The sequence below is a fragment of the Convolutriloba macropyga genome, chromosome 12 (assembly GCF_964194025.1).
Source record: "Convolutriloba macropyga chromosome 12, txConMacr16.3, whole genome shotgun sequence".
Lineage (NCBI taxonomy): Eukaryota > Metazoa > Xenacoelomorpha > Acoela > Convolutidae > Convolutriloba > Convolutriloba macropyga.
This window is the reverse complement of record NC_134479.1, coordinates 19337695-19355887: the sequence shown is the minus strand read 5'-3', so window position 1 is coordinate 19355887 and position 18193 is coordinate 19337695. Positions and strand designations below refer to the sequence as shown.

At 35.1% G+C, this 18193-nt stretch overlaps 1 protein-coding gene across 1 annotated transcript in view; it reads right to left on the bottom strand.

The window, feature by feature from the left end:
- Nucleotides 1-5790: 5790 nt before the first annotated feature.
- Nucleotides 5791-18193, bottom strand: part of LOC142350409 (glycine receptor subunit alpha-2-like) — a 51730-nt gene continuing 39327 nt past the window's right edge. The window contains exons 2-5 of the mRNA XM_075402256.1: nucleotides 15687-16007; nucleotides 14759-15018; nucleotides 9575-9800; nucleotides 5791-6099 (exon numbers count right to left, since the gene is read on the bottom strand). Coding sequence (XP_075258371.1) covers nucleotides 5983-6099; nucleotides 9575-9800; nucleotides 14759-15018; nucleotides 15687-16007 — 924 coding nt within the window. The 3' untranslated portion in view covers nucleotides 5791-5982. The remainder of the gene's footprint in view (nucleotides 6100-9574; nucleotides 9801-14758; nucleotides 15019-15686; nucleotides 16008-18193) is intronic.

Here is an 18193-nt window from a genome sequence, read left to right as displayed (position 1 = left end):
TTTTTCACATAACATACGCATTCAAGGAAAAGTCATATTCCTCAGATTTCTTTGCAAGTACAACCCAAGCAGTTGGTTCACAAGTGGTCAACATTAATGTTAACTGTATACTATAATCAGTACGTTAATATCACACATGAGCTCAATATCAACTCAAACAGATAATGAGTTCAACGATGATTTTTGATCAAGTTCTCTATAATTGGTTTGCGACAAATTTGGTTTCAGGCACAGAAAATTCCAAAAAAATGCACAAATACACTTAATCCTGACATAAATTTTACAATAAAAAACAAAGATGTGGAGAGGATCTTTTCACGTTCTTTCAAATTTATAATCGACAACCAATCTAGGATGAAGCTTCGACATGAAAGTTTCTTGACGAGCCTAGTTGATAAGAGGGAACAAAAATGACAAAAATTTTATAAGACATCTTCGGTATCTTTGGTTTCAAACGTAACAAAGCTTCAAAATGTTCAGTTTGATCGATCTCGTCGGTTCCGAACTTAAGAAAGACTCGGAATGGTCACTTTTGGACGCAAGAAAGATTCGGTTTGTTCAGTTTTAGAATATTTTTTATGTTCGGTATTTAAACCTAAGTGATCGTTGGTATGTTCGATTTCAGACGTATGAAATTGTCGTTTTTTGCATTGGAAAATTTGTTTTTTTTTCCTGTATATATTTAGGCAAACGTTATGATACGTTTTTTTGCCGGAATGTCAAGCTTCCTTCAGAAAAAAATCTGAAGGAATGTGCAAACTCATTGAAAATTGTTTTTTTTTCAGCTCATTCGCAAAAGAATGGATGTATAAAAATTTCTTGGTTAATTTTGAATGAAAAATTGTATCATATTTCTTGTACATTGATGTGAATTCTGTAGATTAATTCTTTTTCACTGAGTTTTGAAATACTCTCTTGTAGTTTGCAAGCAAAGTTTTCGACGGTTGGTTGCGTTTCAGTGCCGCTCGTTTTCAGTGTTTGGTCTTCTGTACTAATCTGTTTTTCAAACCAATGAGCTTGAAAATTGCTTGTGTTTCTCTAAAAGATACCAAGTCTCACTTAAGGTTGAAAGCGACGATACCGAATCTCTTACGTTTAAAAATGACAATATCGAATTTGTTTTACGTATAAAAATGACGATTCCCAATTTGTTCCTATGTTAAATACCGAACACAAACGACGATACCGACGAAGAGGTAATAAGAAAATTTGTTTTTGGCTAGAGAAAAAACAATCATACCGACGATTTGTTACGTTTAAAAACCAAGAATTTCAAAACTAGGGTAGCAGCACCGGTAAACATTACTAAATTACCAAAATAACTTGTCAAATGAGAAAATTTGACATTTTAATTTGACTTAATGTGAGTATTTAAACACAATTAATTGCTTCTCGATAAAATCACACTTTTTTCTTGCTTCTGTAATTCATATTATTCAGTGTACAGCCTTTTGTTGAAAATGGAAAAAAAACTTTACAATCTCATTTTTTGTTCCAATCGAAATATGTTGCAATGTAATATAACCTAAGTAATTTCAATCACTAGTTCGTCCGAAGCATTTGAACTAGTGGATACCATTCCCATTTTCACTTTGAGTTCCATCTGGAGTTATTAATCATAACTTGAGCATTTTGTGATTGTTTCAGTCAGCTTGGATACATCTGGCTGTTTAAAATTTGTTGACCAAAAAATTGAATTGTTAGTTTTTTCGACTAGCTAAATTTTGAGACATGCATCTGTAATCAACAGTATAGCGGGTGCAGGATTAAAAATTTCACTGACGAAACTTGATTCCCGGGCAGATTCAAAACCTCTGAAAAGCCCCAATCCTAGTTATAAAGTTTTATCGTTAAAAGTGGGAGAGCAGCTGTTTTATGCCAACACAAAGATTCTCTCTACTGTTTTTGAGAATGCCCAAAACACTAGCTAGCTAGAATCGAACAAGCCAACTACGAAACGGCAGCTGAGCATAGTGAACAAAAAATTTGCAATTCAATAAAGATGTTGATGTGCAACTCCTGCTTAGAGCAGATAAACAAAACAGTAGCCCAGCAGCACAGTTCAAGCTTCCTTATAGAGAAAAATACTAGCAAGTACGCAACGAACAAAACAAGAAGTGCAAAACTTTGGCAACAAAAATAGGGTCAATCTTATAGTAGAGAAACTTCAATTATTGCTAAAAGAATTCATTTCGCCAAAACAATGTACCCGTTTCAAAACCGAATGGTTAACTTGTAAGAACATATAAAATTTTTTTGCGAAAGATGATTAACCTGTAAGCGCTTGCAAGTCGAATGGTTATTTTGTAAGAACTTGCGCGTCGAAACGCTAAATTATAAGTTTCTTGCGAGTTCGTTCTGGTCGAGCTTAATTCTCATTGGTTAGTTCAATAAAGCATTCATCCATTAACCATAGAAAGCGCGAGGGAGTTAGCTGCTCAGTTTGAATAACAAAATATAACTCAACTAAATTTGGGAAAACAGTTACCTCTCCATTTTATTAACCCAAGAGGTCCTTTTGCAGCTCGATTAAAATATAGTCGATCGCAATAAGTTCCTTCCTGATTGTTTTTCTGAAAAACTTCTATGCTTCTTTATTCTCTTTGAATTTAATAGATTTTCCATCTTCAATCTCTAAAAATTTTCTCAAATAATTTTATACAGTTATTTTTCAAACATTTTGTATATTTTATGCTTTCAGTTTACGAGTTTCCCGACGCTACCTTTTTCACCTTTCACCTCTGTTTACATTCAGATTATTCTGTAAAGTTTTTTTGTTTTTTTTGCTAAAAGATGAGTAGAAAAGTTTTCCTTTAAAGTCTGCAAATTAAGACAGACAGTAGTTTGCATAAGCAAGGGCACGCTACTACCATTGAATGCAGAGCAAAGAAACACCTGTTAGGTTATGAAGGAGACAGGGAAACCAGATTTAACAACGTACAGTTCAGTCCATCAACCATTACAAAACGGACTGACATAAATGTTCAAGAAACAAACCTTGTGTCTGGACATCATCTGGAGGGGCGAAAGTGTACAACGGATAAAAACAAACGGAAAATTGAGTCTGACTGAAAGTTGATGCTTTTTGAGTCATTGTTTCTGCAGATTTCAAAGAACTGGAAAATCAGTTCAAATATACGAATATCAGTTTCAAATTTAATTAAATCCTAAATTTCTCCAACCTCTTCAAACTATGCTCTCATTCGAGTGTGACAGCAGTTGAAAACAGACTGCTTCTATCAAAAATAGTTTTCGTGTTAAAGAATCGGATAAGCAATAACAATGCAGTGACGGATGCTATCCCAGAAAAACTTGAGTCGAACAGACCAGCAACACATGAAAATAGAGGATGATCCCAATCAGTAGGTCTCTTCGGAGCTTGGACTTCAACTATTGATGACGATTACTGTTACTGACGACAGTGGTCAAGTCTTCAAGTCTGCAGAGGAATTCAAGAAAGTGTGTTGATGCTTCAGGACTTCAGAAGGAGACTTTGCTGCTGGTAATTTTCAATTCATCGAGATCCAGTGAAAGACAAAATTTAGCATCTTGTTTGCCGGCAAATCTGATGACCTAAAAAAGACAGAGACTATCTGTGATCACAAGCGAACAATTACCCAAACCACAAACTTTTTGTAATTGTCTAATGCAGAAATGATTGACGAGACAAATTTTAATCTCTTGCTGAGTTTTCCCTGCAATAGCCAAGGTAAGGAGGCTCAAAAATCCATCAGTCGGGAACCAGAAAAGAAGAGTCAAAATTGCACTTTAACGACAAACTCAGTGAGAACGCCACGATGTGTTTACTGCTTCCATAGTCATTAGCATTTTTTTTGCAATCTAATCAAGGAGCTGAGAAATTGTTACAGCTGATGTCTCATGTCGGAAACATTTTAGCAACATCAACAACTCAATACACCTTATCAGGAGAGCAATCAGTAAGAGGGGGCTTAGTGGTAGTGGGTTGCCTACTGGTCCAAAATGGTTAAATCTACAAAAAAAGAGAATAACGTGTCCAAATGAATCTTTTCATGTCGAAGAGAGCATAGTCGAACATTCTTTTTGCACAGCCTGACAAAAGAAAAGCTGTAATTTAGTTAGAACCCTTTTGCATTTTAAACACATTTGTGAATAAAGTGGCATATCATGGGCAAGCTTTGAGGGAAACAGAAAGATTAAAGCAGTGGGCGTTCAGTAACAGGAAACGCAAACTCTCGCATCCTCAAAGAACTGTAGCAAGAATATTCTGCTAACAAATTAATAATCTCCAGCTTCTGAAGGTCAACGAAAGTCTACGCTTCTCGCTCTTCTTGGGGAACGGGACAACTTTGCAAAGGTAGAAGAATGCAATTGTCAATTAGATTTCAATGCAAAACATACACATTTCTAACTTGAGAGTTATCTGTTGCACCAATCTTTGGAAAAGAAAAAAAGGACAATTAATGAAGCACTGAACTTGTTAGGAACATTGTTCAGCTCAAATTTTGGCAACAGGTTTTTGACATACTTCACTTTGATGAGAAACAATGTTACTAAAACATTAGGCTTCAGCAGCCTTTTCAAATAATGAAAGGAATTATTTCGGCCCTGTCGTGGTGAACATTGAGCCAAGGAACAAAAAACGATGATGATGTCTTTTGCGTGTCTGAGAGTGAAAACAGTTTACAACGTAGTCGTGCTCAAGTGGTGTGCAGACAGTTGTCCAAATGCAAGGATGTGTTTCTTTGCTCTCAAAGTGTCATAGCAATTTACATTAACCATTAAAAATGGGAGAAATTCGGAAGAAAACGAAATAAATATTTCAGAGTTTGTTGTAGCAAGCACCAAAAACAATAGACGAATATCTGATCAAAATTACTGTACAGAAAAAAGTAGAAAGGGCTGTCTCTTTTGACTGTTCGAAGACAGTTAGAAACATGTAAACTAAAATTTGGATCAAGATTGGAAGGTTCCCACGGATTAATCCAATCCTCAAAAATTGGAATCGAAAACCAAGTTTAAACTTTTGTCAAGCTCACTTTAGCTCTAAAACAGTTCTGTAGTAGAGGCCCGTTAAATCTGAGCTCAGCTGAAAGAAATAGACAAACAAGAAACTGCGGTGTTCGTTGTTTCGAACTTCAGAACCGCGGAAATATTCCATTTTTGGTGCTGAATCTGCAGGATCAAATAATCGTGCTTTCACTTGATCATTTCCCGGCCCAAAAAAATTATGCAATTTTTTGTGATTTTTGGTTTGAAATTTGGTGGAGAACGACTGAAGGAACTTGTCCGCATCTGCCTTTGTCAGTATTTGTCGTCAATTTATACCAATTTTTTGTACCACCCTAAAATCATTCGGGAAAACGGCAGAAAGTTATGCCGAAAAGAATCCACTAATATCCTTGGAAACTTTGAGAAGTTATCTATTCCTTGGGAATCATCAAGCAAGTGTTGCCCAAGTCATGCCCAAGAGATGCGTTTAGACTCCCGGAACTAACGCCAAGTCAATATCAGTACGGAGCATGTCTAGTTGCAAGTCGTATCAGTACTGACTCAGAGCTGTCGTCATGTCACATTTAACGCTTGACAGTCTAATTGCAAGTCTTAGTCACAACGTGCACGTCTAAATGCAATGTGATATTGGCTTGCAGTTAAGCCCGGGCTTGCCTAGTACTGTTCCAGAGTTGTAGATTAGTACAAGTATTCCCCTTGTTCGCCAATCGTAACCCCCTCCCACTTTGCATTTTTTACCCTTCTGATAACAAATTATTAAATGAAGTACGATTGGCGGGTTTCATGGCAAAACCAATCTTCTTATTCATCGTTTATTCTAGCTGTTAATGGATCATATAAGTTTAACAACACGCGTCTTTGAGAATATTAAAACTAGTGCAGTGCACACTAAAATAAAAATGTAAGTGCATTTAAATTTAAATGTATACAGATGTTCACTGGGACGGTCTGGTCATATCGACTTTTGGTCTTGGAACTCAAACTGGGTTGTCAAGCGTCCAGTGCAAAAATATTGTAGCCAAAGAAGACAATGTTCCATATCACAAAAGTGACAGGGAAGGTGATGCTGCTGATGAAATCGACAATTGACTTCTCCACTGAAACTTCCTAGAAACAAACAAAAGATACATTATGTATTAGAGATACATAAAGATGCATTTATTTCCTTAGAATATTTGCTTTTTTATAATTTTTGCACTAGTATAAAACTAAAACCAAATCATACTGAGTATACCCGGGTCGAGGTTTGGCGGTGAATTTTTGTAAGAAATGCGGTGAAGTATTTATTGTCACCGCCTTCGCCACAATCACCGCATTTCTTACAAAAATTTACCCAAAAGCCTCGAGCCGAGTATTCCGCTCACATGTATTAAGATCAGGAAAGTAAGCGAATGCGAAAACTGCTGACACGCTCAAACTCTGGTATATACATCGGTAGTTTTCGCATTCCAAGTGTGCGTAAAATGATCACATTTTTGTTTCGACCCCTCTTTAGGGGGAGAGGAACTATATACTCCAATGGGTTTGTTTTTTGTTCAGACCATTTTGGCCGATCGATATAATAATCGTAGAGAGTTGTGAGTGGTATCAATAGAAAGCCCTTTTTTTTCAGTTCTCGCTTTTTATAGGAAGTTATCGAGGCTTAAAATTTTGAGAATATTAGACGTCTTCAAGCTGTTTTATTCACATTTTGACCAATGTTTCCTAATTTTGATCAAATGTTCGTCAATTTTGCTAAAACATGTTACAATTGTTAACTGTAGTGTTATAGATTTTATATCTAATGATAGATGAGGGCTGTTGAATTGTTCGCTTCGAGTTTTTTGAGCTAGAATTTATGCTGAATTTTTCAAAATTCAGATTTCTTTTCATCAAAATTGGGACCAAGTTTCCTTCTTAGAGCACTTGCTTTAAATTTGCTGGAAATAGACACCTTAAAACTGTGGCCAGATTCTATTTAAACGCATAAAAAGCTAGTTGTACCGCTGAATTTAAGACTATTCTGGAATTATAAATTTGCCAAATTTTTGGGAATTAGAATTCGATAATTATACAAAATGCCTTATTTACTTTTGACATACAAAAAAAATTGTATTGAATTGATATGCTTCGCAACCATTTCAACCGCTTCGCAATTGAGTCTTTTGTTGGAAGCACAGCAACATCTGGGCTGATCTCGATCTCACTATTGATCCTTATAATAAAAAATTTTTAGACTTAAATGGGGTTCGACCTGTTTTTCAAAATATTTCCGCTACGTAATTGTTTTTTTGTGTAAATTAAGCACAAGATTTTCAAAACAGTGCTCAATTAATGACAAACACAATTTACAATGAACAAGACCCAACGAGATTTCATTATGGTTTGAGAGTTAAGCTCACGGTTTTTATGGCTGTGAGAAATTGTTTTCGTAAAAACTTTACGGATTCCTTGGTATCAGCAATCAAAGATCCAATTAGCTTTTAGAAGTTATAATGCAACCTAGACTATTTTCTGTTGTTATGTAATGCCTGTTATAACCTGAATTTATTTGTTTTGAGAAAATATTGGTGAAGTTTTGAACTTTGCCACTATTTTATCTTAATTCTCTTAAATTCAGGCGTAGTCTCTGTAAAAAAATGGCGGAAGTTTGATTCCTATTAGTTATAAGTCAATGCCAGTTAAGGTTTCATATTCAACTAATGGTTTCTTTATTTTGGTACTAACCGGTTTTCAGTTTTTCTTTTGTTTTTGATCATAATTGCATATTTTATGAGTTCATTTTGTTTCCTTGTAGAAGATATTGTAGGAAAAATGCACAAAGGTGGAAAAAGGCCTATCTGGATATGTTAATTGTTTTTATCAATTGTTTATACTGTTTGTGCTGAGACTTTTCTTTTTCTCGCAAAACTTGCGGGATTTTTGATGTCGCCTATGTTTGTCCTTCTTTTCGTTGTTGTGCGGCTTATACCCGACAGCAAGAGAACTTAATGGTTTTCCCAAGACGTGTAAATCAACCTAGTTAAAGATTTAGGATAAGAGCTGTATATTTTAGTAACTTTAAATTTAAATTAGGTTTTTTTCATTTGTCTCATTTTTGCTTTTTTTCCGTCGCCATGTGACTGATTATCACTCATTAGAAGTCTCAGTTGCTTTTGTCAATTCAAACAATTTTTTGGCGCTGGTTTATACGTTGTGGCTGATTGCTTCGACCATTTAGTTTCAAAAAATTTGCGAGATTTCTATGCTGTTCAATTTTTGGGTCTTTTTGTTGTCTTGTCTAAGTAGTCCTCTTATAGGGAAGACTCTTTGATGTTAAGATGAAGATAAATTTATCCTTTACAGTTCTTGCTCGAAACATATTATAATTAGAGGGCCTTGAACAGTGTCATGTCGTAAAATTGTATTAAGTTTTGGCTTCTTTATGTAATTTTCTTGTGGGCTCGTTACTTATTCTCATTATTAGTAGGCCCAATTGGCTCCCTGGGGTGTTGACATTTAGAACATTGCTTTTTGTTGTAATACGAAGACTGTTTTGATTTTTGAAAAAATTTGTTTTCAAATATAAATTTGTGTTTTTGAGCTTCTTCTTTTTTAATTAGTTTTTCGGTCAATTTGTAGATCATTCTCTGTAATCACAGGTCACATCCCGTTTCCAGTGAGCTATACCTTAATATTTATAACGGTTTTAGCTTCAGACATTGGTTTCTCGGCTTTGTTACTACTGTTACTACGAGATTTCATAAAAGGTTAGATTTTTATATATTTGTACATTTCAATGGATTTTTGGTTTTCTAAATTATGACAAAATAGTTTATCCCATTGGCTTTGAAATTTTGCGAAATGGAACTTTGGCTAATGGCATGTCTCAATTGCTTCCTATATAGGTATATATCAACATTTAGTGAATTCAGTTGATATCTAATCACATTAATAACTCTGAAATTAATTTTTTTCAAAAATGACAAGTGATTTTGAACTTTGCACCTATTTGCTCTTTTTTCCGAACTGTTAGCCAGTCGAATTGGGGACAGGTCTAATATCTTTTCTAATGAAGTATAGGTTAAATTTTTTATTTTTGTTTTTATCTGATGCGAGTTTGATTTTGTTATAATTTTTTTTTATTATAGACATCGAGCTTTGGTCGTAAATAATGTTTGCTGTTTGATTTTTTATTATTGTCCTTATCAGTAGTCCTATCATCAACAACTATCATCGTCCCTCTAACGTAATTCATTGGTTGTTTATTCAACGATGTGTATGTTTTTGAAAGTTTTCTATCTCCTCATCATTTGGTAGCCAATTAAGTCAAAAATGTGGATGAGCAGGGTCGGAACATTATGTGCGTACGCACATTACCGAGCCTCCCTGTTTTATTCTAATCTTTTGATCTCGTCACCAACTCTAATCTAGTCTTTTGATTTGGTGGGATTAGTCACCAATTTACGCATTGCTACTGTCACTAAAATTCTCATCGAAGATTTAACGAATTTTGATTTATTCACACTTTGACTGCAAGGTGTGCTTTGTCACTGCTTTCAGCAAATCTGATTTTCAAAACGTAATGACCGTTTTTCCATGAACGCAATCTTAAACTAAATACCTTGTCAGTTTTCACCCAGAAATGGGCTGCCAGAATATTTTCAATAAGTCCTGCGAAGTTGAAGATGAAGTTCATTATCACATAAATATCTGCCATTTTCAAATCACTGACAGAGGGATATTGTGCCGCGATTCCAAATATCAAGACAACTTGTGCCAAAATGACAGTTATTGAGATTGTAGCTCGTTCTGGGAGACATCTGGGGTTGATCCAAAATGTTACCCATCTATAATGTTGGATAGAAATTTTGATGCTACCAAAATTTGTAGCCAAGGATACCACATTGCTCATCGTAAATGAGTTGATCACTTTCATTTAACAAATATAAACCATAGTAGGCATAATTCAAAGACAATTTGTTGCTTTAAAGTCTTGTATTTTGTTCGCTGAACTTTTTCCACAAAACTGAAATATTGGATACCCAGGTTGAGGTCCCAGACGGAAAGTCGATATGTCCAGACCGTCCCAGACGGAAAGTGCCTATGTCCAGACCGTCCCAGACGGAAAGTGCCTATGTCCAGACCGTCCCAGACGGAAAGTGCCTATGTCCAGCAGACTTTCGTGCGTTCACCAGACCTTCGTGCGTTCATGTCCAGACTTTCGTGCGTTCACCAGACTTTCGTGCGTTCATGTCCAGACTTTCGTGCGTTCACCAGACTTTCGTGCGTTCATGTCCAGACTTTCGTGCGCTCATGTCCAGATTTTCGTGCGTTCGACAGACTTTCGTGCGTTCACCCTATAGGCAACTAACAGAGGTTACCCCTATTTGTTTTTTTTTACATTTCAGAGAATTTCAATTGCATTCGGACAGCCCTCTTTTATGACTCAAAAAGGAGTATAGAAGTCTCTTTTTTTAAAAATTTTCGGGGTGAACTTTGAAGCAGGAAATCAATCGAGCAAAAATTTTTAAAAAAATTTGATGTGTTGACCAAAATTGGAGAGTGGAGCCAAAAAACGTTGTTGTTTTTTGTTCATACCACTGTAGCCGAGAGAACAAGAAATATTGGCTGAATAAAAAAATAAGTTCGCATGCCGTGTTTTCCAGCTCTTTTTTAAATTTAAATTGCAGCTTGGTTTGACAATGAGATGAGATTTTTTTGGAAATTAAAATATATTTGATTTGGAATTTTAGCATTGTTTTGTTCATTGTGTTGTTTTGTCGCAATTAAAGAATTTCCTTTTATGCGAGATTTTTGTTTTAACACTTGACAGGAAATCTGTTATAACTTTTTTTCTAAGAAATGAGACAGAAAATCAATAAACTTGTGAGGAAATTTTGCCAAACTGTTGTTTTTTTTTCACTTTCTCTTCAAAAATTGAAAACTTTCAGACTATTATGCTTGACTTTTGTTCTATGACAATTTTAATAATGTCTTCTACTTTGGAGAAAATGTTTTTGGTTTGTTTCTTCTTGATTAGGGTAAGAAACTAAAAGAAATTTTGCAATTTTTCAGTTCACTTAATTCTTTGAAGCTGACTCTCAACTTTTTTGTTTACTGTAGTAATTTTTGTCGGAGGCACTTCCTCTAGTTATTTTCAGCCCTTGAGTTGACCTTTTTGGGCTATGATTGTGCAAAGATTTTTAAAATTTTCAATATTTCATTTATTTCAAATATTTCGGATTTCAGATGTTATTGGCCTGAACCATATTTATTATCCAAAAAAGATTGAACTTTTTTAAGTAGTGCATATGATTGCTCATTTTTTTTCTTTTTGTTACAGAATTGATGAAATATTGCGAGCGCTTTGCAAAGGTTGGTAGTTTTTTGATTAAAACCTCATTATACAACTTATTTTTTCATGGACTGGAAAACCGTTAATGAAATGTAAAGCCGATATTTTTAGTTTCTCGGTGTTTTTGATATCGCGTCCTGATATTTACATTCACAGCTACGCCCAAAATTTACGTTAATTGAAAATCCGTAAATACTATATAATGATTCATAACGTTAAAAGTTGAAATTAAATAAACTGTGGTTGTTGATTATTATGATTTGATAATCATCATCATTTACGTTGGATTTCTAAAATGCCAAATTTTCGGGCCATTTCTCACTCTTTAATTTTTTTCTTTATCTTTTAATTTCTATACAAATAGAAAGATATAATAGTCTGTATCACAGAGAATTTTCTTTTGCACGCTTGACGCGAGCTCCGTACTGAAAACAATTAATTGGATTATACTTCAAATGCTGACTGCATATATATTTTTTGAGGAGTTTCCTCTGAAATTTTTTACTTACTTTTCTCTGGAAATTACTGGTAAGTGATTTCAATAGCCTATCATTTTGAAGGAAATGTTTCTTTTTCCAGAAAATTAAAGAAAACAATGATATCTTTCAAGAATGGTTGGTGACCTTTTCATAATCAAAAGGATGCTCTTCAAGAAATTAGGAGACAATGTCTAGGCCCGGATCGAACTCAAAGTCTATATCAGTACAGTTGAAGCCGAAATCCAATTCTTATTTCACAGTACTGGGCAAGTCTAAAAACAAGTCTGGCATGTCTTAGCCAAGACTTGGATAACACTTGGAAGTCGATTCCCAATTCAAAACCAACTTTCCAAAAAATTCGAGTGAAATTTTTGATATCCAAAAAATTTTGTAACGTGCCACGTTTTCGGAGTTAAGTTTTAGCCACTTTCCCGGGATGTTTTGAAACAAACCAGAAACAATCCAACGCTATTAATCAGAATTCTGGCGGTCAGAGAAGGCTGTATTATCGGGTTTTGCAGTTGTTTATGAGCAATTTTCAGCCGTTTCTCATTCGCTCTAATTCAAGTTCTAGCCGAAAATCGACATTTTTGATTTTTGAGGTTTGGAATATGTCTAACGACATCACTAGTGGCAAAATCCTTTAAAAAAGAATCACCTCGAGGGTGCTCATTTTAAAACAAGGCCTTCTCGTTCGATCCAATTTTGATCCAGTACTTAATGTTACAAATTTGAGAGGGGAAGTCGACGACGAGGAAGACCATTACAATCAGAACAGCCAAAGTACTGGTCAAATGAACTTTGCTCTGCCCCAATATCTGCTTGCTCAGAGGAACTAATGCTGCCCTCAGTTTGTTATAATGTGCTTTTTAATAGTTTTTATGATATCTTGAGTTCCCAGCTTTTTTTAACCATTTTCCGACAATTTTGGACAACTTCACATTTTGCCGACCCCTTTTCGGCTGGGCAAGTCTTGGATTTAGACTTGCCAACTTTTCAATCAGACTTGGATTTATAATTGCCAATTCTGAAACCAGATTTGGATTTGAAATTGCCAAGTCTTTAATCAGACTTGGATTAGATTTGCCAAGTGTCAGCAAAAACTTGTATTTAGACGGCCAAATGTAAAAAGAGACATGATCATGGTTCTGAATCAGTAATGGAATGGGACTTGTAATTAGACTTGTCCAGTACTGAAGTCGACTTGGCGTTAGGTCCGGGAGATAATCATTGTCATACGCATGAAAACAAATAAATACAAAGCTTTAAATATAAATGATATGGCATAAATAATACTGCTTTTTTAAGCAATAACTGTTGTTTAGCCGTGACTATTTTATTGCGGATAGATTGCGATGACTCATGCAGCTCTCATTTGGATCAAGTCAGGCCATCACTTTTGTAACAATTTTGACTATTATTTTTCCAGCTATCCTCCTTCAGAATTCGTCAATCCTAAACCTAAGGCAATTGTCCTCATGCTCAATTTCAGTTAGAATAAACCAACCCAACTTTTTACGTTTTCTCTCTGTAGTCACGGTATTAAAAATCGGACATACCGAACATTGCATTTAAAAAAAACGGTGGCAAAGACAAACTTATCATTCGATGCTTTATAAGAAAAGAAAATGAAAGAAAAATTCATCGTTAGTGTGGGATTTAGGCATTCCGTCTGGGCTTTCAATCTCACATAGATTTCAATTTTTCCAAAATATCGTTAAGCAAAACTTTACAACTTTTTTCTTTTTTTAGAATAGTAGAAAGTTTATTTGATAAAACTTTTAAAAAAAAATGCAACTTTTTTATTAAACAATATCTAAACTCTTATTGTTATTATTTTTCCATTGCAGTTGGCTAACGCAACTTGCCAGGTTTTGGTCAAGACCCAAATTGAGCTATGATCAGACCCAATCGAACGCACACCCATGTGAACCCAGACTGAAATTACAGGGTCTGGAAAGCGGTTCGAGCGCACAATAGTCTGAACCACGGTCTGATTTTGGTCTGATCAGAGTCAATTTGGTCTGGAAGGTCTGATCAAAGTCTTTATAGACTGGAACATGGTCTGGGTTCGGTCTGATCAGAGGTCAATTCGGTCTGGAAGGTCTGATTTCGAGTGCATTATTTTTTCATTTTTTGTGGTTTTTTCTTTATTGAGGAATGTTGGCTCTACCAAGAGGCAACAATAAAGCAGCGGCCCGATCAGAGACTCATCTAAAGTCCGATGACTCTGATCAGAAGCAAGGAGTCCAGCTGATAGCAAATGCCGGTCCCCTCAAGAGGAAATTTTGATTAACTGAAGACCACGACGTTTCTTGTGGAAAGCTGTCTAAGTTCATCCATTGAGTGAGAAATTTGAACTAAGGGGTATGGTAAATAAATTTTTTTTCTCAACAATTAGGTTTCGTTTTTATTAGCACTATTTTCAGAATTTGCGTTTCCTTAGATGATTTTAATACTGCAAACATCAGTTTTTGTGAAATGAATATATTATAGCCAAATTACGAGATTTGTTCATAACTAAAATCTTTCTCTGATCAGACTATTTTGAGCGCACTTGAGTCTGATCATAGTCTGATTAAGGTCGGGGCAATGGTCTGAAATTGAATCTGGACCATGGTCTGAAGATGGTCTCATCATAGTCTGTTTATAGTCTGGACAATGGTCTGAATTTGGGTCTGATCATAAGCGCACTATAGTCTGGACAGTGGTCTGGGTTCGGTCTGATCAGAGGAGATTTTGGTCTGGAAAGTCTGATCAGAGATCATTTTGGTCGGGAAGGCCTGATCAGAGGTAACTTCGGTCTGGAAAGTCTGATGAGAGGTCATTTCAGTCTACATAGTCTGATCATAGCTCAATTTGGGTCTGGACCTAAACCTGGGTTAGTGATAGTTTTGATAACAGTAACACAATTACGGCTGGGTGCAAATTTTTTTTTAACCAATTGCAGCTCCAAAGATATGTATCTTACCGTAAAACTGTTAATGACAAGCTGGGCAAGAATAGTTGAGTGAAAAACAGTCCATATTTCCTCGTCATGTACAAAAACATGTTCTGTTCCGAGAAAACATCATCCATATATGGTGCTGATATTCTCATGACGTCATTTTTAGCATCGAGGTCTTTGAAGATGAAGTTGCTAGTCTCCTGGCCGGGATACATGCCTGACAAATTTTCCGCGAGGGTTAAATTGACCAGACCATCGTGGTACTTGTAGGAACCAATTGCTATCTAAACGTTGCATTTTTTCTACTAGCGAAAAGACTAAGTTTCGTTGTGATAATTTAAACTGCTTCGGCAATATCTTTTTGTAGTTTTTGATAGTAATGTTAGCGTAATTCAGATTTTACCTTTACGCTCAGCGGAAACGAAGCATGCAATATTGATTTAAAATATTACAAAATATTAGAAAGCTAAAAAATATTTTTTACTTGTAAACTGGTTATAAAACTAATTTTCTTCCAAAAGAATTACGTTAAAAACTGATAAGAATGTGTTACAGAAACTGTTCAGTTAAATTTTAAAGTCAAATTCTAAGTTGAAAGCATTGCCACTATTAAAAATACAAAATAAAGAGATATTTCTTATTTTTTTTCCTTCTTTAGGACAACTTTGACCCTCTGAACTTCTTTTAGTTGAGGTGAAAATTTCCACCTGTTTTGTAACTATATAGAATGATGCAACAGAGTAAAAACAGCACAAACATAAATCTTTTAAAAAAGTTTTAAGTTTCGTTTTATTTTTGTAATTGACTTTTACTCATGCAAAACTAATGAAAAATTGTCTCCCCCCGCGATCAAAGTTGATAACTTTTAGCTATTGTTCATCACATAGAAGTTCATAGAAGTTTGCCTGTTTGTCAGTTGAGTTGGACTTTTTGTACGCTTAAAAGACCTCACCGAACAAACATGTCGGTCGAATGGGAAATAAGTCATTCTCATAGGACACGAAGTTGTGATCAGAAACCTCTGCGACCAAAAAACCCGACCATTGCTTTCGAGTCTAACGCAGACATTGTCATTATAGTCATCAGTGGGCTCGATTGCAGTTGTGCGCGAGAAATAGAAATCAGGTTTCCAGATCTTGTCGGCAAATTTTGAACCCAAAGTAGCCCGATAGTTGGAACAAAATGGCCCAGTGCAAAATTCTGGGGTTGTTCCGTAGTTGTCTTTGAACAGTTTCATGTAAGTTTCGATTAGTCGATCGTCAATCCACATACCCTGAAATTTACAGAATTGCAGATTATTCAAAAAATATTATACCCCAGATTTTCGTAGTTACAAACCGGGTCGAGGTTTCAACGCTAAAAATTGCAAAAAAGTAAGATTTGCGGTGAATGCGGTGAACAGATGTAAGAATTGCGATTTTTAGCGTTGAATCCGATGAATGCGGTGAAAAAAATAACTCAGCGCTAAGAATCGCAAATCAATTCACCGCTAAAAATCACTCTATATTTTTTGCAGTTAATTTTCGCAAGATTTGCGGTATTTAGCGGTGAACTTTTTATTTTCACCGCCCCCGGTAGCGTTGAACTATTTTTTCACCACTTAAGTGGCGAAAATAAAAAATTCACCACTAAAAACCGCAAATCTTACATTATTTTTCTATCAAACCTCGACCCGGGAAATAATATGTTAAGAACAATATACTTAACATAATCACAATTAATCGCATCCCAGGTCGAAGTGTAATCGCTAAAAATTGTTAAAAGATGTAAGATCTGCGGGGAATTTGTATAAAAATTGTAAGATTTGCGCACAATACGATGAATGCAGTGGAAAAAAACTTGAGCGGAGAATTTTTTTTTTCGCCGCATTCTGTTAGTAGCTTAAGCGGTGAAAAAAATCTCAGCGCTAAAATTGCAAATCTTACATTTATTCACCGCATGCAACGCTAAAGGTTGCGGGCGCTTTGCGGTGAAAAAAGTTTTTTTTTCACCGCTTTCCACTGCTAATCTTAAATTATTTTTTGGAAAAACTTCTACCCGGGATCTACAGACCAGATTTATCAACTACAAACAAATTCTTAGCTAACAAATGCATGACTATTTGTTTTTGACTTAGCGTCTGTAAATTGTTCAATAAAAGTTAAAGTCCAAAATAGATCAATTAGAAAATTATTTACGAAGTAAATGAAGATTCTTTTGTTCATGATCTCTAAAACAGGGTTCTATTTAGTTAGACTTGTAATTCTTGTGCAACGGTGTCCGTTTGCTTTTTATAAAGTTTCACTTTGCAGGAAAACCTATTTACCATATGAACAAATGTCAGCAGGAAACAAAAACCTATGAGAAAATTTGGAAATAATTAATAAAAGTGCAAAAGAGCAATATTGCAAACAAATTGTTCTATTAATATGATGATTAAGAAAAAAGACGTTGAATTAAGATCAAGGTTTTTTGAATGATTCTAAGAGAACTAAACCTGTTACAAAATTTCAGCCATCTAATGTGATTTTTAGAACTGAAATGACGTTGAATTAAGATCAAGCTTTTTCAAATGATTCTAAGAGAACTAAACCTTTTACAAATTTTCAGCCAACTAATGTGAATTTTAGAACTGAATTGAGCAATCAAAAATGTTTAAATGACCTCCTACTGTAGAAAAAGGAACAGAAAAGATCAAATTTCTGTATACAATGTTCTTTCCCTCATCTCTCACTTTATACTTGACATAATCTCGCACGTCGACTGTAGCTAAAGACAATTTTTGTGATTAAGTTGATTTTTGGTAGCTGAACAATAGTTTGCTTGGATTGGAAAAAAAGCATACAAACAGTTGCTGCTTTTGGAACTTTCTCCCAATAATACCACTCCCCGTTTCATTATCTTCAAAAAATGAACAAAAACCTAAGTTTTGGTTTCCTTTCTTAATTTTATAATTAAAATTAGAATCGAAGAAATCAATGGGTTATTTCCAAATTAAGACACAAAAACAATATTTCTATGTTTATGGAAAACAATTGATAACCATCTTCATTTGAATGTACAAAATTTAGCTTTGTTAGTCGATGAGTGATAAAAAGATAGTTAGTTTTTCCGTTGCTAGTTTATTCATAAATAAAAAAAATACATTTGTTCTAATAAACAAGTAATCACACTGCAAGAGAGAGGGAGAGAGAGAGAGAGAGAGAGAGAGAGAGAGAGAGAGATAGATAGATAGATAGATAGATAGATAGATAGATAGATAGATAGAGAGAGAGATAGATAGAGAGAGAGAGAGAGAGAGAGAGAGAGAGAGAGAGAGAGAGAAGAGAGAGAGAGAGAGATAGATAGATAGATAGATAGATAGATAGATAGATAGCGAGGAGAGAGAGAGAGAGAGAGAGAGAGAGAGAGAGAGAGAGAGAGAGAGAGAGAGAGAGAGAGAGAGAGAGAGAGAGAAGAGAGAGAGAGAGAGAGAGAGAG